This window comes from Ziziphus jujuba, chromosome 1 (genome assembly GCF_031755915.1).
Source record: "Ziziphus jujuba cultivar Dongzao chromosome 1, ASM3175591v1".
In the NCBI taxonomy this organism is placed as follows: Eukaryota; Viridiplantae; Streptophyta; class Magnoliopsida; order Rosales; family Rhamnaceae; genus Ziziphus; species Ziziphus jujuba.
The window spans coordinates 33812491-33836706 of record NC_083379.1 but is presented as its reverse complement, the minus strand read 5'-3'; the positions used below and the strand labels follow the sequence as shown (position 1 = coordinate 33836706).

Sequence of the window (24216 nt, the reverse complement as noted above, 5' to 3'; positions counted from 1 at the left end):
GAACTTGGTTTTCAATCCCATCAATTGTGATCTGCCATTATATAGCATGGTGAATTTTTGTCTGGTGGCCACCAACATAGAAACATTTGATGAAACTTTGTTCTGTGATGTATACTTTGACTGCCTTATCACCACTATAACTGCCAAAAACCCCTTTTTAACTTTCATGCTATTAGCTGTCTTGGTTTTTGAAGTCATAATCTATTTGTTAGCAGGAAAAGGAAGGTGCAAAAACAAAAGAGATGTCAACTAAAATGCAGAGCATTTAACATGCTTGCTAAAACAGATAGCAGAATGATTACTGTAGAACTTGTAGTTCAATGAAAATGTTTTCTTGAACTTCCTCTTCCGTAAGTTTGATGTTGGTTTGCAGTATCAATTGCAAGAGAGCTTGTGCCAGCATCTTTTGTGTATATACAATGCACGGAATCAAAAAATGCCTTTGAAATATGTGGACTTTCAACAACTTCTAGGAATCGGGGTTATTGCAAGCTACTACTTCCTACATATTAATATATAATACAAGTTTTATATTTTAAAAGCATATATATTAAATAATTAAAAATAAACTTTGATTTTAAATATTAATATATAATATAAATTTTATATTTTCGCAGTATATATATTAAATAATTTATTAATAGTCCTGTTGGTGTGCATCCAACGCAAGATAACTAATCAGGTATTCGATCCAAAACTATGTCCAACACATTATACTATATCTGATCTGTCCTAACCTGTCTGGCATTTCGGCACCAAACACCCTGAAAGTAAATACATGAAAATTTTCAGCCTGCAACTCCAAGGCCTCAAAAATTAAAAGTTGCAGGAAAAATATTTAACTATAAACAGGAACATTTCAAAACTTTTGCTGAAAGAATTTCATCACTCTAAATGTGATGCAAGCAAGAAGCTCTCGACAGATACATTTCTTTAACACATGCTAAGGCCTTCGGGAATACTAACACTAAACTAGGTTGCTTCCCTTTAATATACAAAAGGAGGACAGAATTCTCAAAGCAACACAGTACCTCTTATAAAGCCAGAATACTTTCTATTACCATAGATGAGAAATTTAACCAAAAAGAAGGAAGAAAAAAGAATGGAAATTTGCACTACAAGAATCACAATGATAGGAGATGCAATTAATCCGTCATGCAAAATATAAAAGCCGCTGCTTCACAAAGCATCACTCGATATCATATCGTTAAAAGTAACAAACAAAAGCCAACGCTTTGAAAAGCATCGATTAATATTCAAAAAGGGTCGGCGTTTTTAATTAGAAAAAGCATCACTAGAAGTATAAGATAAAGCTGACGCTTTTAAAGAAAAACGTCGGCTATTGTAAAGTTTTTAGCCATGCTTTTAACAAAAGCATCGGCTTTAGTGAAACATTTAGCGATGCATTTTTTTAATGAAAAGCGCCGGCCATTGATTAAGTTTTAAGCGATGCTCTTTTTAAAAGAGTCAGTTTTTATTAGACTTGTAGCTAAGCTTTTCAAAGAACGTCAGTAAATGTTTGCATAATAGCCAACGCCTTTAGAAAAAGCATCGCTAAAAAAATTAATTAAAGTTGACGCTTAAAAGAGTCAACTTTTCTCACATTTGGGCTTTTCTCCTTTGATTTATTTTTATTTTTGGGTATGAATGGTGTTTTAATTTTGTGAAAATTGGATTGTTTAAAACTAGTTTCATGCAAAATAATTAATAGATAATAAAATAAAAATAAATATTTGCATAAAAAATAATATTTCAAATAAATTAAACATTAACCCATGTAATATTTTTACAATTTGATCAACTATTTTATATGTACAAACAAAAGCAATTAAACTACATTGCATACATATTCGTTGAAATGAAAGATTTGAAATCATAATTGATACTCATTCAACTCGAAATTGGTTGACATCTCCTTGTGATCAAGTTACATTCTGATATTGCACATGAAAAAATTATATTAAAAAATTATTAACACATTAAATTTAATCGAATGCAATGTTTCTACATCACTATTATAATATTTAAGAAGTAGATAACTCATATAAAATAAAAGGATGATAAGTAAACAATAAATGTTTATAGAAAAAATAAAAATAAAGAGTAATAATAGTGAGTTTTGTTGGAAAGCATTTTTAAATTTTATTAATTATCTAAAAATATACTCTATATTATATAGAATATACACTTTTATTTTAAAAAATCCTTTGAGAATGCTTTTAGTTGAATGTGTTTGTCAAATATAGTACTTTATATTTAATAAATTATCACTTCGTTTAAAAAAATTAGTTATTGAAATTACCATTTTTTTTCTTTTTCAAACTGAAAACTATCATACAGTTTAAATAAAAATTAATTAAAAATATAGAAAAGAAAACTTTAAAGTTTTTATATTAATTATTGTAAAAAAAAAATTTGAAAGTAATTTAACTTAAACAAGAATATAAAAGTAGTTTAAATTGCTCCAGGAAGTGTAGATGATTTAATAAATTTTTTTTTTTAACTAGATTTTATTAAAAGGTTAAAGGATGTCTGTGAAATTACCTTAAACCTTAAAAAAGATAAATGAAATATTCTTTTATTATTAGTATTATTATTATTTGATGGATCAATGGTATGTACATTAAGGCCATCGAATTTCTTAAACAAAATTATCGGAAGTTTTTTAGAGCCGAAAAACAAAGTACCGCAAGTTTTGAGATCGTCTGAAAGAAGCACCCACAAATGGGCGTATAGGGCCTAAATTGCGTTAGAAAAGTTTTGTCGGGTTATCTTTGACCCATTTCTTTGGTTTAAATCAGCAGGCCCAACAATAATTGGGAAAGGTCCACTTTATGTCAAGAGTCCAGATTCAGCCGTGGCTCCCACATAGAACTCAAATGACGTGGCCGTTTTCTATTAGCTCCTCATCAATGCACAGCTGACTTTTCAAACAAGAAGGAGAAAAATTACATTTCTTACTGCTGAATATCACTAATGTGTCAACTTTTAATTACTTCTATACTTTTTTATAAGAATTAAAATTTTTAAAATTTAAAATTGATTTAAATATAATCAATTATTATTTAATCATAAGGACAAATAACAATGCTCCAATAACAAACATCCACGGAAAAGATCTTAGAAAGATTTAACGAACGCATGCTGTAGCGTATATTAACCCTCCGCTGCTTGTTTCCGTGGAAAGTGGAAATAAAAAAGCACTGTAGCCGAAAACCCTTTGTTACTGGGCTTACGCTATTTTGTGGAGCTATTGTTCTTTTGGTTCATTCTCCGATTGGAAAACAAAAATGGCGAGCTTCTTTCAGAGACTCGCTAAAGCTGCTCCGGTAGCATTCGCCAATGCATTTGGGAGCCAACCCAAGTCCGGTTATAGGATTCCATTTGGAGCACTTGCTGCGGTTTCTGGTGGAATCTCTTATCTGTACTATGTTTCCTCACCGGATATGGTAATTTTTTGCCTGCTGATTTGATCTGGGTTTTTCTTCTTTTTCATTGTTAAGGCAATGTAGGGTAGTTCCATAGCTGAAATGGTTTGTTGATTGATTGACGAAAGTGATTATATAAATCGGGTTTGTGGCTTGCCCATTTGGGGTTTCTTGGATATTAGGTGTATGTTTTCTGGATTTTAGTGCTTGGAGAAAAATGAGTCTGCTCGTGCTGATTTTATTTTTTATTTTTAGGTTTTGCTATAGATGGCTGTTTTGAAGCTTAATACTTGTTTGATTGCTATCACATTGCGTATTAGGCTGTTTAGAGCACTGGGTTTGTTTTTAGATTTTATCGTTAATAAAATCTTACCGCTCAAGAAGAAATAGGAAGACCCGAAAGAAATAATTGAAGTAAATTAATCCCGTGTGCAATACTTTGGTTATGAAAATCCTTGTCACATTTCAGACAACATTTGCTTCTTATAATTTACAAGCAACATTTGACCTAAGTACATACTTTTGCTTGTCTATAGGATGAAAAACTTTTTCTTGCTCATTTTATGATTTAATCTGGAATTGTTGTTGTTCTGTACTTGGGTACTTGGTGTAATCCATATTTGCAAGTTCTTTTAAGATGTTAGTGTTATATACTTCTTATTTGAGAACTTAAAATTATTGTTATGTTCTTTTTCACAGGTCCATCTAGATAAAATCAATGAAGAAGTGGGGCCAAATGTTGGTAAGTCTCTCTCTCTCTCTCTCTCTCTGTGAAAGATCAAATGATTGAGTTATGATGTTTTGCAAACTTCATGAAGTTGTTTTAGTTTTAGAGTCTTGTTCTTTTATAATCTGAATTCCCGGAAAAGTTTTCTATAGGTTTCACCTTACATTGTAAATGCATAATGGATTCTTGTCATGAATTTTCAGCATTGAATCCAGATAAATGGATTGAATTTAAATTGCAAGACACTGCAAGAGTTAGCCACAATACTCGGTTATTCAGGTCAGCCTCTACTATTTTTTATATTTTTATTTTTAGTTCAACATACACGCGCACTCATAAAAATGCTACATGATTTGTTTGTTAAGGTCCTGATATTCCTAGGGAGTAGAATATAATGAAGAGCCATATCTATAGAGGGATAATGCACATTCGGTATCAGTTATGAAAGTTATAGTGACTCTAGTTGCCCACTTGGAATCAACTATGAAAGTTGAAGTGACCCTTGTTTAGGACTTTAACAAATTTATACTTAGTGTCACAATTTGTATATTTGTTTTTTAATGAGTGGTTGGTTGATATAGAAACATCGTATTAGATGCCTGCACAAAATATTCAAGAGATATTGTTTCCTAATTGTGAAAAGACATTCAATCAACAATACCACAATTGACAAGCCAACTTCTAGTTTTTGACGGGATATCCAAATAGATTTTTAAAGCTTCAGAAGTTAGTTTAGTAATCAAAGTAACTAATATTCTATATTACTTACGATGCAGATTTTCATTTGATCCCACTGCCAAATTGGGTTTGGATATTGCTTCATGCATCCTCACAAGGTATACTCTTCTGTTTTCATAGTAATATTGTCCTCAAATTCTGAGTTGCAAGAAGTCTATAAAATTATTCTCTCTTTATGGTGTTCTTGTGATTGCAGGGCTCCATTGGGACAAGATGCTGAAGGGAAACCTAAATATGTTGTCCGTCCGTAAGTCTCTTTCTTCAGATGCTCATGTGCTTTCTTTAAAGTAGATTTTCTCATTTTTGTACATGGAGGTTTATATTTATCCTTTTAACTGCATGTGCATTTTTATTCACCCTTATTTTCATGCATCTTCTTTTTGGTTCAACATTCTTCCATTGTAAAGGTATTGGTTATTAATTCTAATGCAATATATAACTTGAATTTTTAAGTAGAGATTATGACTTTAGAAAAGCTCTCTCCCCCCCCCCCCCCCCCCCGCGTGAATGCTTACCTTGTGGAACAATTTTTTGTTCACATATTCAGGTATACTCCAATATCAGATCCGGATGTGAAGGGATATTTTGACTTACTAATTAAGGTAGTCATGTGGTAATGCACTTAATAACTCCAGTTGTTAAGGTTATTCTTTTGAAGAAGTAATATCTATATGTTGCTTGCAGGTGTACCCAGAAGGAAAAATGAGTCAGCATTTTGCAAGCTTAAAACCAGGCGATGTGGTTGAAGTGAAAGGGTAGATTTCCCATCCTGGATTATTGGCTGAGGATATATGCGCTGAATCATCTTATTTATCAATCCATCTACTTGTTGCAGGCCCATTGAAAAGCTCAGATATTCACCCAATATGAAGAAACACATTGGCATGGTAAGAGCATGCTATCTGACACTCATAAACAGCTGTGGCAATTTTGCTTGCCGACGTCCTTTTTTTTTTTTTTTTTTTCTTTTTTTCTTTTTTTCTTTTTGTGATCTGCTCTATGTAGCGTGTACTATATGGAGCTGTTAGGAATAGGTTAGCTATTGAATATCTCAAAGTTATTAACTTAAAACTGGCTATCGACCCTTACTTCATTACCATAAAGTTACTTTTGTTTAGGCTAACACTGTCTGTTTCGTTTGAGAGTATGTATTGAATGTCTTGAGTGCTTAATAAATATGTACATCATCTAAGCTTAATGTTTTTGCATGGTTAAATACTCATCTAAAGTGAATTTGCACTGTTTGTCCAGATTGCAGGTGGCACAGGCATTACTCCAATGCTTCAAGTTATTGAGGCTATATTGAAAAATCCCGATGACAACACTCAGGTGAGCAATGAGTTATTATGACTGGCAGTTCTCGCAAACATGATTCGGATTTAATTGATTGTACGATAGTAGACTTTGAACTTTTAAGATATTTGCCACCACTGTGGATAATTGGACACTTCAGGACATGTAGTGCGCAATTTTTGTTTTGGTCATAGAAAAGAAGTGCACAGACATGTATGAGTAAGCCATTGTTTAATTATTACTATTGCTTATATTGCTTGACATAAGTCATAGGCTCTTGTAGAGCGCATTAAAATTATATCTGTTAATTTATGTACTTAGCATATTTGTGCCAAACTAGGGCTTGATGATGGCCTTTTTAATCCTACAGGTATCTCTGCTTTATGGTAATGTCTCCCCAGATGATATATTACTTAAACAGAAACTTGATGTACTTGAAGCTAGCCATCCAAATCTGAAGGTACCATTTATCATCATAACAATATTGCTGGTGGATTAGTCTATATTGGATATTTACCTCATGTTATTGAAAATATTCCAGATATTCTACACAGTGGATAATCCAACAAAGAACTGGAGAGGTGGGAAAGGATATATATCAAAGGATATGGCTTTGAAAGGCTTACCTAGTCCTAGCAAAGATACTCTCATCCTTGTAAGTATTACTTTGAGAAGGCCCTCTAAATTATGTTCTTTCCTTGTCATATGAAAGTGTAAATAATTGAAATTCAAAAGTAAATGTTTCAAACATCTTTTATGTTTGTTTCTTCTGTGTTCAATATGGTTTATATCATTCTTGATATGACACTTTCTGGTTCAGTTGTTACTCAAATTGAAACTCATGGCATGAATCCCATATAGTTCAGGGCTTAACAAGCGCAGGTAGAACAATTGACTAAGGTGCCTGCGAATGAACCTGACATCATATGTTAAACTCACATTGTTTTGGGGGTTGATTGCATAATAGTCTAAGAGGGAAGAAACACATCTGGAATTGATTCTACCCATGGATTGAATTAGATTGGCTTCCTTGGAAGATGGAACTAACTCCTCCCAGAGCCATCGACTAGAGCTGTGGTCATGATCATAAATTTCGTAATCATGCTCAAATGTTTCATTATGCTTCTTTCAAAGAAAAATGACTTAAAACACTTTCTCTGCAAAGCAGATTTCGTGTTCAAAATCTTTGACCTTCTTTTTAATGGGTTCTTAGCATTAAATAGAGATTTGAATAATTCATACTCTCTTTATTAATTTATTTTTTAAAAAACTCATTAAGAGGCCTTCATATCACTTTCCTCTGCTTGTTCAGGTATGTGGACCCCCTGGGATGATGAAACATATATCTGGTGAGAAGGCTAAAGACTACTCACAAGGAGAGGTATGAAATGCCTTTTTTGTTTTCTTATTTGAGTACTCTTTTTATGCATAAAATCATTGGTTTCACACTTTCATTGCTCTCTTGGCTATTTCCTTTCTTACAGCTCAGTGGTATACTGAAAGAACTTGGATATACAGAGGACATGGTTTACAAATTTTGATTTGAGGAAAGCAATTGAGCATCTGAAGCGGTCTTTTACTTGGCTTTGAGAGTTTGTGTAATAAAAAGTTCTTGCGAAACATTGAGAGCCTGAATCAAAATCCACACAAATAAAAATATAAAGCATGTTCCCTAGAAAATGTAACTTTTGGGTGTCTAGACATACATGGATTTGATTTTGAAGAAATTACCAGTCTTTGCAATATTTGGCTTTTTCTTTTCCTCCTTGTCCTTCTTATCCTTGCGTGTATGCTATGCGATTGTGCCAATCTAGGGCAACTTGGAGCTGAACAGGAATTTTGCCACTTTTCCTTGCATGTATTTTTATTTAAATAATAATTTATAAAAATTTAAAAATTTAAAAAAAAAAAAAAAAAAAACACAAAACACTTTCTCCATTTTTAAGTTAGCAAACAGTTTTTAAACTCCATACCAAAATCATTTAAATATTTTTAGTTGAAGTCTTAATCTTTATTTTCAAATTGTCTTGACTCACCCCACCATCTTGAGTGCAAATCACTTTTGTTTATTGTACGTGATTTTAGTAACTCAAATATTGACCAATGATTTAGAAGCAAACACAAAATAATAATAATGATTTTCTTTTTAACTCTCAATTGTCTAGATCAATGCAACTTATGGACAAATAAATTAATACTTATCAACTTGAAAATTAGTGGAGTTTCTTTCAACAGAATATAAATATCACCACATGGAAAAGCTTGAATTCAACGAACCAGAAATTGATATTTTGTAATCAATGTTTTATTAATTTTTCCTTTTAGGGTTTATATAGTTTTAATGAGTTTCCTTGGCATGAAAGTAATGTAATTACACCTTAATTTTCCATAAAAAGGAAAATGGTCTTTAATTTGATAATTTTAATACACCTAAAATTAGGAGCATTGTGAATGTCCTACAATCCCAGACCTGAAAGGCACATGTCCTTTAGGGGGCGTTTGGTACGCAGGATAGGTCCGGATCGGACAGAATAGGTTCGAATCGGACAGGATCAAATAGTACAGTACTGTGTTTGGTATAGTTCTGGACTGAATATTGGACTAGTTGTCCCATATTTGGTGGACTGATTGGATTATTTGCTTGAACCTTCGCTAATGTTTGTAAAAGTTTTTTTATAAATATTTTTAAGTTAGCCAAGACCACTTTCTCTTTTTAAATTAAAGTATAAAAAGTTTATTTTTCTCGGCAGGACAATAAACCAGCAAATTGTGATTAAGGCAAGGGATCTAAGAGACAGTATGGGAATTACATGTACACTTTGCTCAACAGAACCCAATTTTTTATTATAGAGAATATGGAAAATGCGGTTCATTTGTTTATGCATGAGTTAACATTCAAGCATCTCGACAACGGTCAGTTAAAAAATAAAAATAAAAAAATTAACAATAATAGTGATGCTTTCAACTGCAGCTGAACAAGCATTCATGAAATTGAAATACAAGAAAACTTGTCCAAATCCAAGTTTAAGTACATATGAGAGGCCTGAAGGAAAGAAAAACAAGAATTAGCAGGTCTCTCGGCAAATCAGACAACCTGCCTTCTATTTTCCAAGTAGACGACGACCGCGTTGATTTGCACCTTTAATTCGGTCATTAAGTACATCGACATCATCAAAGACATGATCCAGAGCTTTGTTATGCCTGCAATAATCACACAAGTACAATATTAGTCATACTTGTTTTCTCATTAACTAGATAAAAGCTCGAAATAAAATCTTAGAGAGCTCCAAATTCAATTGCTCTTCCAACAAAGTATTTTCATTTGGTATTCTAAATAAGGGACAGAGAGGATGTAAAAATTTCATATTGTATTTATGGAAGATGTCATATTATCTAAACAAACCTCTCAATTTCAGAGCCCATGTCGATGGCCATATCCTTCAGCTCTCCCAAGAGATTACTTAGATCAGAAAAGGCATCATCCTGCTTCGCTTTTTCTACCTGTTTTATGACAATCCAGAATTAACAGTGGTAGTACAAAAATGATAAGCACAATCATTTCACAAGCACGAGGAAAGAATGTCTGATTTCAAAAGCTGAGTTTCTAATGTGATAATTCCCTTTTTACATATCCTCCTCTTGGTTGGGGAGACAGTAACAAGAAACTAATTAATTCTTAGATCCAGGAGATTTTATGGCAAAAAACCAAAAACAGAACATTTTCAACAAGTAAACATATAAGCACATCCTTTTATCTAATCTCCATATGCCAATTTTCTGTCTGACTGAATTAGTAACAATATAATACAAACCTCAACTTTCTGAAGAGCATCAGTTGGCTCAGTAGTCAGCTTCTGAGTGTTTGAACGTCCTCTGGGTGCAGGAGTCAACCCCAACTTTTCCCTTTGCTCCAAGTGGTTGCCCTTTCTTACAACTTCATCATCTGCATTACCAAGTAATTCAAATTAACAAAAAAGAAGAAAGCATGCAGCAATGCAAGTAAAAGAAAAGATTAGCAACCAAACAGTGGTTTTGAGGCGGCAAGCAGCCTCCCATGGAATCCATAAGTCCCTTCACTTTATACAGAATTTGTATGTAAAAAAAAAAAAAAATCCTCAAATAGTGAAAGGTCTAAATGGCAGACCATCCATCATATACACATTCACAACGACAATAAAACATTCATTTGGCCTTAATAACCTTAGAAAATGACGATGAATACTTCAAAATTCTCAGTAAAAACAAAAATTTCCCTCAAATGCCAGAAATTCGAAGTAATTTTTTTAATTATTCGTTGAAACAAAATGATACCATTTGACTCGTCATATTATCACACCCAACAGTAAGCTGACGAAAAACTAATACTCAAACTCCATTTATTATTTGTCTATTACTTCATTTTCTAGCTGAAGAAAAACCTAAAACCAGAGACAAGAACTTTACAAAAATAAGGGATGAAGAAAGAAAAGAAAATGGAAAATGACCAGAAAAGCTTAAACCTCAACTCAAACTCCATTTACATATTTTTCTATCACTCCATCTTCCAGCCGATGAAAAACCCAAACCCAAAACCAGAAACAGAGAGCTTCACAACAAATAAGGTACCCAAAAAAAAAAAAAAAAGCCTTGGAAAAGCTTAAAAACGCTAGAAAATCCTAGAATACGAACCAAACCCACAAAATATTATTTAAAAATATAAAAAGGTTTTTACCTGCTTTTCAGGACGACTCCAAATACCATTTACCCAATCCCAGTGAAGCTTTTCAGGACAAAAACAAACAGAGCAAAGAAGCAGACTCACGAGGGTTTCAAACCGAAAAGAAGCGGCCAACGATCCGGCGAGATCTCGAACAAAGTCGGCGAACGGTCCGGCAGAAGCAACTTTGTGTGAGAGGATGAGAGGTTATTCACGAAAGCTTCGAGAGAGGGCAGGATAGAAGTGACCCAGGTGTTTTGGTGGGTCAGCTTTATCCCTTCGAAGCGGATAAATTGGTTAACGGATAAGTGTGTCCCGTCCTCCATTTTCCGAGAAAATCTTGTGTACCACCGTGGTACCATATCCATATCAGATTATACCACTTCCATTAGTTTATTGCCACGTGTTAAAGTTTTTGACATCTCTTTCTTCATTTATTTTGTTATTGAAAAAATACCCAGCTCACCATTTTTTTTAATAAAGAAAAAAATAAAGTTTTAAAAATTTTTAAAAAAATTACTCGTACGTTTTGAAAACGATATTTCATATTCCAAATCTGGCTTTCCTCCATAGTTTCTCAATCGTTAAGTGCTAGAGCTTGAATATTATGCTAGATACACTACTAAACCTGCTCTATATTATGAAGCAGATCACAAAATGTATCAAATAGGTATGTTCAAGTTAGTTATTTTAGAGGTTCTTTATCTACTGATAGATGGCCAAATCCAAACACAAAAAATCTTCATCTAAGTTTGATGAAGGATTTTTTTTTTTTCCCAGAAAGTTTGATGAAATTTTTTACCGGTAAAAGGAAAAAACCGAACGAGCATCATATCCAATATTTCATTTGTCTAATTTCAAGTTTAATTGATAATTTTTACAAAAGTAATAAAATAAAATTTATCCTATAGAGATATCAAACCTGAAGCAACATTTCATTCACATTTGCAGATAAAATAATAATAATAATAACACAAAAAAAAAAAAACCTTCAAAGTTTGGAAAAAAATGGCGAAGTACAGCCATAACAAAGCGTCAGTATCCTAAATCTGCTCCCATATTTCATTCACCACCTATAGATTGAAAAACATATATAAAACAAAATAAAAAAAAAACCCAAAAGCTTAAGAAAATGAGAAGCAAATGGGAGAGCCACACTTTGGTTTCTCCGTGGGAGGTTTATGCACGTGAAATCTGGCTAACATGTTTGCTATTATTTTCTTCGACTACGGTCGGAGTTACTTGTGAAACTGCATATAGTGTCACTACGAAAGAAAAAAAAGCCAATGGAAAAAAAAAATATATATATATATATATATATAATTATTTTACTTTTTCAAAAAAATAAAAAATGATGAGATTGGAAAATTTTAAATGACGAGCCAAATAGAAAAACATATATCAAATAGTTTTAACATGTGGCAAAAAACGAATGGAAGTGGTACCACGGTGGTACATAAGATTTTCTCCCATTTTCCTTTCCAAACACCAAATTGGGACTATAACCTATCCATCCTGCCCAATCCCATGTAACAAACACCCCTTATGAGCTGACACAAAACGACAAAATATACAACCCCACTGCCCCTAGGAAAAAAAAGTAAATAAATAAAAAATAAAAAGCCCAAATTCCAAAACCCCCCCAACCCAAACCAAAGAATGACACAACAAATAAAACCCACACACACGCACATTTACACACCAGAAGGCCTCTCTCTCTCTCTCTCTCTCTCTGTGTTACGATCCCTACGCCATGTAAAGCCAAAAGTTGGAGGAGCGAGCCGTTTTAATGGAAGTTTCTTGATCTCTCCGTTGTAATTTTTTTCACTTTTTTACGGCAACTTTCTTTTTTCTTTTTATGTTTTATTTCATTTTGGCAATGGAGGAAGAATTGCTGAAGCGAAACACCGATTGCGTCTATTTCTTGGCCTCACCTCTTACCTGCAAGAAGGTTCGCCATCACCACGCTATAATAACCCCTTTTCGTTTTTCCTCTGAATTGTTAGTTTGTTTGTTTGTTTGTTTGTTTTGTTTTGTTTTTTGTTTTTGTTGTTTGTTTTGTTTTGAATTTGATGCCTTGAATTGTGTCTGCTTTCATTGATTCGTGTTCTGGAAATGCGTTTGGTTTGCCCCCACATTGGGAGGATCTTTGGTTTTCCCTAGGGTTTTTTAAGGCAGAATTTGTTCTGGGTTTTTCTTTTTATCAAATTATATGCTTGAATATCGTGATCATTTTCTTGCAGGAAAAAAAAAAAGGCATTTGGGTTCTTCTTGGTGTTTGCGCTTTTACATGTTTTTGGATTTATAATTATTTGAATAAAAATAAAACTGGAAAATATGAAGTCACGGACTGGGGATGCAATGTTTATAGTTTGTATTCCTGCCCTATGTCCAGGTGAGTGAAAGCACGAAATTACTTATATATTTTCAGATTTATGTGTGCTAGCGGTACAGAGATTATTGAATCATAATGACATCAAGGTCAATAATGCTTGATACTATATGTGCTTTTTCGTTGTTTCTTAATGGATCTGCTTGCTTCTTGTGTACATGTATTTTGTATTTCCTGCTTTCTAAAGAATCTTGTAGTTGATGATATAAAGTGGATGCTTTTCTCTTTTTGGAAATGCTGTCTTCTTGTTCTGTTTGTACAGCTGTATTAATTTTGGTCTCTTTGATCAGGGAATTGATTGTGAGTATAGGCACAGTGAGATTGCAAGGCTGAACCCAAGGGATTGCTGGTACTGGTTAGCTGGAAACTGTCTCAATCCAACCTGTGCTTTCAGGCATCCTGTAAGCTCGTTTTGCTTTTCATTCATTCTGATCAGCATAAGCATTTGTTAGCGAGCTTGATGCTTTATGAATTTCATATGGGAATTTGGTAATGGGACGTTTGAATCAGTTCTAAATATTACCTGGACCAATTTTTCAATTCATGTGTCTTGTGCATAAATCATGACATGGGTAGGGTATATAAAGTCAGACTTGCACCACAACAAATGTTTTCATGATTTAATTTTCTTTGTAGAGGTAATAGGTCAACATATTTAATTCTTGAAAATAACAGGTGCGATTAATGTATTAGATTTTGGACCAATTTATACAGTTCGATCGGGGTGATATAAACTTTTGTACGTTTACTCTTGAATTATTATCATTGTAACTCACTAATTTGGATTTGTCTTATCTCTCTCTTATTTTTCCTTTTCTTTTGATTCCTTTTTTCTATAGCCGTTGGATAGCCATGCTGAAGAATCTTCAGAAACTTCCTTATGTTCACAATCAGTAAATAAGACCAGCATTCCCTGTTATTTTTACTTCAACGGGTTCTGCAATAAGGGTGGCAAATGCTGTTTTCTGCATGGTGTTGATTTTAATGCAACGGCTGCAAAACCAGTAAAAGTACCAGCTGATGGTAATGCACCAACTGGGAAATCAGTAAACGCAATTTTGGTCAATTCTGATCCACTCTTGGAAAATAAGGAATCTACAGGAATTGATACAGTATCAGCACAAATTAATACACATTTAAGTTCTGTTAAAAATGCTAACAATGCAGCAGTTGGCACAAGAGTCCAACCTATGCAGCATTTTAAGCTACCAGTACCCAATATTGTTCCACAGCAAAGAGCTTCTCCTGAGATCTCTGTTTCTGAGGATGAGGAGCCTGGTGCAAGTGGATCAGACTCCTTGCTTGTAGCAGAAGGTTTTGTTCAAAGTATATCTCATGAATGCACAGATCACAGTTCAGAGGAAGAAGTGGATGATCACATTGACCCAGATGAGAGATGGGAATCATCCCCAGGCTTTGACGTTCTTGTCAATGGTAAATCAGAGAACGTGAATTGTGAGGATGATCCTGAGTATTTCATGGCACTCAGTGGGGATCAGAAGGAACTGAACAGCCATTTCTTGGGCTATGAATTTGAAAACCCAATTGAGTATGACCCAACCTACCGTGATGTGGAACTTATATATGACAGTGAGGTGTATGATTCCTATGACCGCCAGGACCGAGCTTACATTTTTGGTAATATCAGAAATATTCCTGGCCATGACAGAGATAAGGTGTTTGATACCATTTTATCTCGCAAGCGGAAACTTGTGCCAATGGAACTGTTTGTTGATGACCAAAATTGTGTGGATCTTCGGAACCATCTTAGAAGACGCAGGTTAATTGGTACTCATCCAGTTTCTGGCTTATCGAGAAGTCACGAATCAAGTTTGCTTATCCATAGAAGACAGGAAAGGCGTCAACGGCATGGTATAGGTCGCCCGCGGCTGCATGGTAATTTGGCATCGGCATTGGGAAAGCACACTATTGAATCAGTTTGCAAGAATGGAACTTTATTAAATGGTGGAACTCCACATGGTTCATTTAGGCGCACACAGCAGCATTTTTCTAGGAAGCATTATAAGGAGAAAAAAAGGCTTGCCAAAAGGCAGTTTCCTTCATCTGAAATCCCAAGGAAACCGATAAGAAGGGAGAGGATACATAACCAGGAGTCTAATGCATTTAGTGGACCCAAGACCCTTGCCCAGATTAAAGAAGAAAAGAGAAAAGCGGAAGCAAACGGGGATTGGATTGGGAAAGTGGGGCATTCAAGCAGAATGACATTGGCAGACTTTGAGGGTCCCAAACCGTTGAGTGAAATTATGAAGGACAAAAGAAAGATTGAGCAGTGAGAGAGAACTCAGTATTGCCAGCAATTGAAAGATGAGACTTAAGAAATTTGAAGACATGGAGAAGTTTAATTTTTCTGAAGTAGATAATGACAATAGCTTGAGGAGCGTTCTAGAAAAAAAAAGTTTCATGGCCATGAAATATGCAAAGGATCTTGTTCTTTTTCCACCACTGGATATGATACTTCTCTTCTGTTACTCGAAGAAAATGAGGATTTGTGGAAGAAGTTTCTATTAATATTTTCTTGATCCTTTCAGGATTTTCTTTTCTGTTAATCATTTTGATTACTGATTTGCTAGCCCTGCTTAAACTCAAGAGTTACAATGACGAAGATAACATCATTGTTATCAAACTTGTTTTAGTTACTGTACAGAGCTGCTTATGAATACTCATTGTGGCCAATGAATTGGCATTAGAAAAGCTTTTGCACATATCTGCTTGTTAATGGTTCTGCTTTGTTGATTGTATTTTGGGCCCTGCCCTTTGTTTTCTTGCAGAACATTGATAAAAACGAGTCTAACGAATTTAACTTTCAGTCTTGAACTACTAGTTGAATATTCTTATTATTTGCGTCTTGTCTGCTATGAAATTGGCTATTAGTGGAAATTTATTTCCAATAGCCTATTCTGCTGGGTGGTTTATTTTTTGGTGGTGACGAGCTACACTATAGAAGTCGGTAATAGACAAATAATTAGTCATATAAATCGCTCAGAACAAGAAAATTGACCAGCTTTAATTTGTCATCGACTGCTACTTGGTGGATTCAATAATTGTGACATTAGCATGGTTTATATGTCTGTTTGTTCCATAAAACACACCCGTATAACTCCAACAGCCAAATACCATGACTTGACTAGGAAGAAAATCTCCTAAATTAGTCCGAGATTTTCGTTCTAATTCTGGCAAAAACATATTGGTGTATATTCATGGTTTTTTTTTTTTTTTTTTTTTAAATTAACCAAAATCCAGAAAAGCTTACTAGCTTACTAGGAAAAAAATTTGATATATATACATATATAATTATACAATATAAAGATATAATTGTTGGTAGAATCAAATTTCAGGGGGTTCAATTTTACAAATTGAAGAACCAGGTGAGAAGGGAAAAAGTCTGTAATTTGCTATTTTTAACCAAAAAAAGATCACATAGATTCCATCCCATGACCTCTCCCATTCATATTCTTTCATTTGTCATTTTCTCTCTTCCACCATGTCATATTATAAGGAAAAAATAAAAAATAAAAAATAAATTAAAAAAAAAGGACCAAATGCTATATAGCCATGTAGTTGGACTTCAAACTTTCCTCATCAGCCAAAAAAACAGGGAAGCTCTGGACCCTAATCACATGAAAAAAATAAATAAATAAAAGAAAAAGGAAGAAGAAGAAGTAGAAGAAGAAGAAGAACAGAGAAAATAAAGAAGGTGAAGTGTATGGCTGAATTTCAAAGGTCTACAACATCTTTTAGAAGACAGGGCTCCTCAGGATTGGTATGGGATGACAAGTTTATAACAGAAGCGTTGAACCAAAAATCTGATGGAGAAGCTGATGCTAATAACAAACAACAACAGGCCTCTGAATCCACAGAGCCTACATCATCCGAGCACCGTAGCCGATCCTCCGGTGGTGCACGTGGATACAGGACAGTCAATGTGTCGCCGCCAACCGCTGACCCGCCTTCTCCTAAGGTCTCCGGCTGCGGTCTATGTGGCATATTTGGGAAACCAGTTTCGTCACAAAATCCCAAATCCAATAAGCGCAGCAGGTCATAGTATTATTAGTATTAATGCCATTGCATGGATGCTTTATTTACTTTTATTGTCTTTGAATTGGATTTTTTGGAGGGTTGGTTATCATAGTGCTTGTCTGAATTATAAACATATATAAAGTATATATAGAAGAAACAGAAGTTCTATACATATAAATGTTGGCTCTTTAATTTGTTCTTGGTTTCTTTGTGGCTTGGAGGATTAATTTTTTCTCTTCTACTTTGAATCTTTGGCCTGTTTGTTCTTCAAAAAAGTTTATAAATTTGTTTCTTGTGAATATATTATAATGATTTGGACATAGATTTTTCAATCAGATTCACTAATCAAGTTCAATGTTATTAATCTCCCTTGGATTGTTTCTCAAAATGATATCATTAATGTGCAAAAACAGAGTTTTTGTGTTGATTTCCACAAACAAAATTGCACAGTAAATCAAATTGGTGTTGAATATTTTGGTTCATTAGAAGAGTATTATTATTATTATTATTATTTTCTTTTGGTTAATGAAAGCTCAAGCTTTTGAACATTTGCAATCAAAATTAGGCATACATTTCAACCCAAAAACTAAAAATAAAAATAAAAATCAGGCATACATATTGAATATAATATTAATTCTCAACAACTAGGTTTTATGACTGGTGAAATTTAGGTCATAGTTGGTAACGTAAACCAACTTTATTCCATTAAAATATGCTCTAAATTCTATCACTTTTAACTTACTATATATTATATAAAAACATGCAGCCGGCAATCATATCCCCATGACTTGTCAAACCCAAAAATTAATACATACATACATACATATATATATATATATATATATATATATATTATATAATTCATAACTTTTTTATAAATTAATAAATAATATCTTTTGCGTCCTCAAATTTGTTTGTTTGCTAATTTAGTGTTTGGTATAGGTAAAATAATGCATACAAATGTGCCACGGGTTATAACCAGTGCCACCAAACCATATATGTTTCTCTTGCTAAATAATATGATCATAAATATATTTTGATACGCAAAAATATGGTTTAAGATTTGAAATCAATATGAGTATTTTATATGCAAATGCAGAGAAGGTCATGTTAGAGGAACCAAACCTTTCATTTATATATGAAATGAGAAAGTTTTTTATTAGTGATTCTATCCTCCATAAATTCTAAACAAAATTGTATCAGATAAAATGCATATCTTTCTAAAAGTACATGGATATTGCATTTCAACATTGTCCCATGCAAAAATTAATTGAGAATATCCTAACCAGAGAAAAATTACTATCCGTATGTAATAATAAATACAGACAAAGCCATCCAACATTTGCAAATATATCCTAATTTTTCGGCTGAAAAAACTTTGGTCAAACAAATTAATTTATTACATATGATAAATAATAATAATAATAATAATAATAATTCGTTACATATAATTATGTCAGGCAGAGACATGCAATATTGATCAAATCAAAGCAATTTGCAAAAATTAAAATTGAGTTGCTATCCGGCTGGTCCCAAACATAATTGAAGAACACTGTAGCCCAAGTTGACGACCAATAAATTAATATTTAATCCACCTATATTCAAAGTCAATAGATTCTGAGTTGATCAGAGAAGAAGTGTCTTCATCAGCCTTGTTTGGCTGTGATGTGTCTTCCAGAGATTGGTCGTTACATATATTTTTGAATTGATTATTAAATTAATGTTGACATTATTTTAATTTTGTTTCCTTTTGCTTCAATTATTAAGTTGTGACTTTTATTGCATGTAATATGTAACTAATCCCACGGGTTATCAATGATCTTATTAAATTAAGAAGAATGTAATATAGTAATCTTCAATTTGTTTAATTTAAGTAGGAAAATACAGTAAGGATAATATTTTTAATTAAAGAACAATTAAATTGTAAAAAATATTACTCTAAATGAATAAATCTACCTCAATTTAACAAATATAAAAACCCTTAATTAGAAAATAGTATGTTGAAAGATTAAAACTTGACAAAACAATTATAATATTCCAATCAAAAGTGAAAAACATGAAGGACATTTCCACATACATATAGAGCTCAGGTTAAAAACATTTTATAATTCTCACAAAATTTAATGTGATTGTCAGGTTCTCCATGAATATAATTTGCTAAGAACAAGAATTATAGTTTCTATCTAAAAAAAATCTCTAATCAAAATTTTGTTTAGATGCATTTGATTCATGTAATTCCATGAGTTTGAATTACAGAAAGTAGACAACATGTGTGAAAAAGTTGAAGTTCTGTGTAAAAACAAGAATATCACAATTCACAAGAAGCACAATTCCCATTATAGAATATGCGAAACATTTTTCTGTGGTGCTGAGGACAAATATTGATATAATAAATATTAAAAAGTCAACTTAGTAATTAGCAGCAGAAAAAGGGACCAACTCCATACTTGACTCCTGCCATATTTGTTTAAACTTTCAAAGTCTCTAGCCCTCTGTGACTTCTTCTTCTAATTTATATTTTTCATTGAACCCCAGTTGTAATAATAATAATAATATTAATAATAAATAATAATAATATTAATATGATTGGTTGCTTTTTATTCTTTGATGTGTGAAAAAAAAAAAATGAACTTTCATTTATCATCTGTTTCTCATTTGATGTAACACCTAGAACCGGATTCAAATCCAATTTCGATCTCATATATTTTTTCACAAACCTTGCATTTGAAAATCCTTTTTACCCTATAGTTACATGGCTACATAGTATACCTTCAATATTTAATTATTGACATATCAAACGAATTCATTTTACAATGTAAAATTTTAATATCAAATAAGCTACATGTCAAATACTAAATGGAATGTGACATTATCTATATATACCTACTATATAAAATATTATCTTCTGGTTTTGTATCGGTAGGTTGAGGACTTCACTTAGGAAAGGTGAGAGATGATCAACACAAAATTCTTTCAGTTATTAGTATCAAATTTCTCACTATAAACCTTACAGTCAAAGTCAAACTAATCAATTATTTATGAACTAATTGAATTAGTATAATTCAGTAGTAACCCATAAAAATACAAATATATGAAGGAGATCAATTTGTCCATCGCCTTTTTGACCCAAAGAAAAGTCTCTTTATAGCAGGACTTTGATGAATCTTTGAATCTATTTCATTGGCTACTCCATATGTAACAGGTGCTTCTCATCTGTACATTTCAATGCTTGACAAAAGCGTTCATAAAAGGAAATAAAGATCAAGGGCAAAGCAATGAAAAAAAATGTATTAAAAAAAAAAAAAAAGGACAGAAAGGATAAAAACAAAAATAGAGGATGGCCCAACCTAGGCCATAGATCTGTTGGTCCATAGCAATTATGAGTTTTCAGCACCACTCTGACAATGAAACTTGAAGTTTTCTCAGAGCCTTTGTTCTAAGAGTTGGGAAACCATATTTACCCAAAAAAAGAAACAGAGAGTTGGTAAACCATATATGTAATTTTCTTTTTTGCCTATGATTTATGCTGAATTAGAAAGAAAATAATCAAAAGGTAAAAATGATTGCCTACAAATTATAATTTGTATTAGGCACAGCTGGAGAAGCAAAATATATTTCTTTTATAATTCTTCCTACAACAGACAGAGACTGTTTTAAGAATCTTCCCTCAGAACCACCCATCCAAGAAAGTTCTGTCATTTCAATAAAACAACCAGAAAACCAAATTTATTGAAAATTTGGATTACATTCAAGTGTTTTTTTGTCATTTACAAGCTTCTACATACAGGATAATAATAAAAATTCAACAGTTTACAAACTTGGTAAGAACTTGAGAAAATTAATAAGTATTCTATATCTATCAACTACTCAGTCTGCTGCTTTTTGAACTTTAGTTTTAAATAACAAAATGTACAGCTTCTCCATTGAAAAATAAAGGAAACAACCAGTTGAATGTGTCACAAACGACCCAAAATTTGAACCAACGATGCAATGCCATGCAGGGCCATACACCTTGTCAAACTCCTACATGAAAAAGCACCACAAGATTATCATTACCTTCAAGTAAAAAAAAAAAATAATAATAAAAATCAAATAAATAAATAAATAAAGAGAGAGAGAGAGAGAGAGAGAGAGAGAGAGAGAGAGAGAGAGAGAGAGGAAAAAAAGATAATTGAATCAGGATTGGATTATTAATTTAGTACCATATGATTAGGAGAAAGACTTGGTGATTAGTACTATTTTTAATAATATTTTCACATGGGCTGTTGGAAAAATCATCGATCAAGTACTGGTCACAATTTGAAATTAGCAATTGGACAAAACAGGAAAAAAGTTTTATTTTGAAGTGTGTTTAGATCTAAGATCCAGATTTCTGTCATGAAATCTTCTGAATGAGAAACTTTTGGTCAGTGTGTGGCTGATCAGTGGCCCCCAGACATACCTATATTACAAAGAGAAAGAAATGATCCATATATTTCTACTGTGATTTGAATTCTTTTCAGAATCAAAAACCAAGGAAAGGAACAGAGATAAAAATAATAATACTAATAATAATTTTTAAAAAAAAAAGAAAAAGAAAGAAAGAGAATCCCCTAAAAGCCTAGTACTTGTTTTATTTTTTTGGTAATATTAAGCCTAGTACTTGTTGATCCTATGTGGGGTTTCCATAATGAAACACCAATCATCCAAGAAAATAGAACATCCAAAAAGAAACACCCAAGAAAATATAACAGCATCAGAAAAAAGAAACACCTTTTTCTTTTTTTTCTTTTTTTTCTTTTTTCATCGTGACATGATCACAAACAGATAGCAGTAACTATTTCTAGATCACATTACCAAAATGAACAGATAGTAAGCATGAAACACTGAGATTCCTAAGCCCAAAAGACAAAGATGGTAATGCGTATTTTTTGTAAAAAAGTAAATAGAAAAAAAAAAAAATCCGTATAAGAAACATTTACCTTTTTCATATTATAAGCCATGTGCTTTGCACTAAACTTCTCCAAGCTATCATAAGTTCTCCTACAACATCTGAAAGCATGGACTTGCATGAAACCAGGCATGTCAGAAACCAAAACTTTCACTTGCAAGAACGAAGCCACTGATGCCAAGTTGGTTTCCACATGGGAAACTGATTTCCTTGCCTCAACCACTACCATTCCTTCTTCTCTTCCTTGCCCACCTCTTTCTTCTTCATTATTCCTTGCTGCTGCTGCAGGCTCTCGGCCACTGGCAAATTGATCCTCTGCTTCTTTTCTTCCTCTTTGTTTTCTGAATAACCAGCTACGTGAAACATTAATGTAATTCTTATCCACCAAAGAGGGTTTTGATTCAGTCTTAATTCGATTCCCTGAACTGGGTTTGTAAATGGACATGAAACTTCCTCTCTTTGGGTGTTTCTCATTGATGGTGGCCATTTTTTTTTTTCCCCCTCTGCTAAGACTCTGTTTTGTTTCTCTTTGTTGGATAGGTACTTCGGTTATTGAGGTATACAAAACATATATATTTGAAATGGGGGCCTGGTTTGGGAATCATGAGCACAACGAAGACCCATTAAATAAATGTTTTGATTAGAAAAAGAAGAACATAATATAGAGGCAACCCCATGTGACAATGCCTGTGATGAAGGATTTTAAAATGGTAGAATTTGGGCTTTGTGAAAAGATTTGATGTATTTTGCTCTATTGCTCTTTGAATTAAAAAAAAAATGGTTGTTATAAAGGTAGAGAGATTGATAATTAGTAGAGTGTTTTGGGGCATGTTTGTCTTTGAATGGGTTTTGATTTGATTTGAATATGAGATAGCCAGCAATACATTTACCGAAAAAAAAAACAAAAACAAAAAAACAAAAAAAGAGATAAGCCAGCAAATACAAACGGACCCCTATCTTTGCTTACCTTCCACCGCCTATTATTTTTGGAGGTATCCAACACAAGGGTCATTGTACTTCCATGGAAGAAAAATGTAGAGGTCCAAGTTAGATATGGTACATTTTATGCAATTAAGTGATATATAATATGGTTGGTATGAATTTGGTTTCGTATGGAGAGAAATGACCACGCAAATTTGCATATACATGGGACTATGCCTTACGTACAACAAGGTTAATAGTTCTTGATTGGATCCGTCTTGGATGTACCATTAGATTGAATTAGTAAAAAAGTTTAACTCAATCATATTATGGTCTTTAAATTCAAAACAATTTGTATATGCATTTTCGAATCAGTCATCATATCTAATAACTTAAAACTGTACCAAATTTTTTCTTAAATAAAAAATTTTAAAAAAATAATAATAAAAAGAAAAACTATCTGTATTAAATTTTAAAGAGATTTTGGAGAACATATATGGTAATTAAAGAATGACAAAAAATTGGGTTTGGAGCTCACAATCTCATATCAAATAATAGTAATAATAATAATAATAAATTTGCTATTGCTAAAGATGCATCGTGTAGACTTTGTCAGCTTCACAATCTATAAAAGCTTGATTGCCGAGGTAGTAGATATATTATATTGGAGGGACTCATTGAGGTTGATTTGGGAGAAATGTTGATTTCCACTCTTCTTCTTATTATTACTATAATGATTATTTTGGTCCAATCACATTTAAAAAGAGAGGATTTCAGCCATTTAAAGGTGTAAAAGCAAAATCTAAAATGTATTTTCTATGGTTTTATCATTGTGCTTAGCCTAGAAATATCACTCTTATTAATGACTCTTACCAATCAGCTGAAACATGCAATAAAATATTAATTAATTAACCTGACTTAATGATTAAATGGAAACTTTGCTTAGCCATAAATTTAGGAATTTTTTTTTCTTTTTTTTTTTTTTTTCAATGGAATAAACTGAGGAAGGGTTGATCTTCACATGTGCCTCCATATTAATTGTTTTCAACGTGA

At 32.8% G+C, this 24216-nt stretch overlaps 5 protein-coding genes across 5 annotated transcripts; 3 read left to right on the top strand and 2 right to left on the bottom strand.

The window, feature by feature from the left end:
* Positions 1–3204: 3204 nt before the first annotated feature.
* LOC107403996 (NADH-cytochrome b5 reductase-like protein) lies at positions 3205–7931 on the top strand. Its single transcript, XM_016010929.4, has 13 exons — positions 3205–3449; positions 4128–4170; positions 4359–4434; positions 4932–4991; positions 5090–5140; positions 5441–5495; positions 5578–5648; positions 5729–5780; positions 6145–6222; positions 6557–6646; positions 6728–6841; positions 7499–7567; positions 7671–7931. Exons 1-13 carry the CDS (start codon positions 3291–3293, stop codon positions 7725–7727), a joined length of 975 nt encoding a protein of 324 aa, XP_015866415.2. The 5' UTR covers positions 3205–3290; the 3' UTR covers positions 7728–7931.
* A 1157-nt stretch (positions 7932–9088) lies between these two features.
* On the bottom strand, positions 9089–11159 carry LOC132800650 (SNAP25 homologous protein SNAP33-like). Its single transcript, XM_060814833.1, has 5 exons — positions 10898–11159; positions 10207–10262; positions 9999–10129; positions 9590–9687; positions 9089–9387 (listed from the first exon to the last, which is right to left on the bottom strand). The coding sequence occupies exons 1-5, from the start codon at positions 10924–10926 to the stop codon at positions 9288–9290; spliced, it is 414 nt and encodes a 137-aa protein (XP_060670816.1). The 5' UTR covers positions 10927–11159; the 3' UTR covers positions 9089–9287.
* Positions 11160–12544: 1385 nt separating this feature from the next.
* Positions 12545–16101, top strand: LOC107403994 (zinc finger CCCH domain-containing protein 34). The gene is made up of 3 exons (XM_016010926.4): positions 12545–12833; positions 13565–13675; positions 14114–16101. The coding sequence occupies exons 1-3, from the start codon at positions 12741–12743 to the stop codon at positions 15566–15568; spliced, it is 1659 nt and encodes a 552-aa protein (XP_015866412.3). The 5' UTR covers positions 12545–12740; the 3' UTR covers positions 15569–16101.
* A 730-nt stretch (positions 16102–16831) lies between these two features.
* On the top strand, positions 16832–17647 carry LOC107403988 (uncharacterized protein At1g15400). Its single transcript, XM_016010921.4, has one exon. It carries the CDS (start codon positions 16999–17001, stop codon positions 17335–17337), a length of 339 nt encoding a protein of 112 aa, XP_015866407.2. The 5' UTR covers positions 16832–16998; the 3' UTR covers positions 17338–17647.
* Positions 17648–20961: 3314 nt separating this feature from the next.
* Positions 20962–23140, bottom strand: LOC107403987 (uncharacterized). Its single transcript, XM_016010920.4, has 2 exons — positions 22274–23140; positions 20962–21335 (listed from the first exon to the last, which is right to left on the bottom strand). Exons 1-2 carry the CDS (start codon positions 22727–22729, stop codon positions 21180–21182), a joined length of 612 nt encoding a protein of 203 aa, XP_015866406.2. The 5' UTR covers positions 22730–23140; the 3' UTR covers positions 20962–21179.
* Positions 23141–24216: the final 1076 nt, after the last annotated feature.

Excerpts from the sequence above, each read along its gene's own strand:
- LOC107403996 (XM_016010929.4), top strand. The coding sequence starts at position 3,291 with ATGGCGAGCTTCTTTCAGAGACTCGCTAAAGCTGCTCCGGTAGCATTC. Across the intron at positions 5,141-5,440 it reads CCTAAATATGTTGTCCGTCC|GTATACTCCAATATCAGATC; the intron begins GTAAGTCTCTTT and ends TCACATATTCAG. Across the intron at positions 6,842-7,498 it reads GCAAAGATACTCTCATCCTT|GTATGTGGACCCCCTGGGAT; the intron begins GTAAGTATTACT and ends CTGCTTGTTCAG.
- LOC132800650 (XM_060814833.1), bottom strand. The coding sequence starts at position 10,926 with ATGGTATTTGGAGTCGTCCTGAAAAGCAG. Across the intron at positions 10,130-10,206 it reads CGCCTCAAAACCACTGTTTG|ATGATGAAGTTGTAAGAAAG; the intron begins GTTGCTAATCTT and ends TTGGTAATGCAG. Across the intron at positions 9,688-9,998 it reads ATGCTCTTCAGAAAGTTGAG|GTAGAAAAAGCGAAGCAGGA; the intron begins GTTTGTATTATA and ends GTCATAAAACAG.
- LOC107403994 (XM_016010926.4), top strand. The coding sequence starts at position 12,741 with ATGTTTTATTTCATTTTGGCAATGGAGGAAGAATTGCTGAAGCGAAAC. Across the intron at positions 12,834-13,564 it reads CACCTCTTACCTGCAAGAAG|GGAATTGATTGTGAGTATAG; the intron begins GTTCGCCATCAC and ends CTCTTTGATCAG. Across the intron at positions 13,676-14,113 it reads CCTGTGCTTTCAGGCATCCT|CCGTTGGATAGCCATGCTGA; the intron begins GTAAGCTCGTTT and ends TTTTTTCTATAG.
- LOC107403988 (XM_016010921.4), top strand. The coding sequence starts at position 16,999 with ATGGCTGAATTTCAAAGGTCTACAACATCTTTTAGAAGACAGGGCTCC.
- LOC107403987 (XM_016010920.4), bottom strand. The coding sequence starts at position 22,729 with ATGGCCACCATCAATGAGAAACACCCAAAGAGAGGAAGTTTCATGTCC. Across the intron at positions 21,336-22,273 it reads TGGCTTATAATATGAAAAAG|GAGTTTGACAAGGTGTATGG; the intron begins GTAAATGTTTCT and ends TTTTTCATGTAG.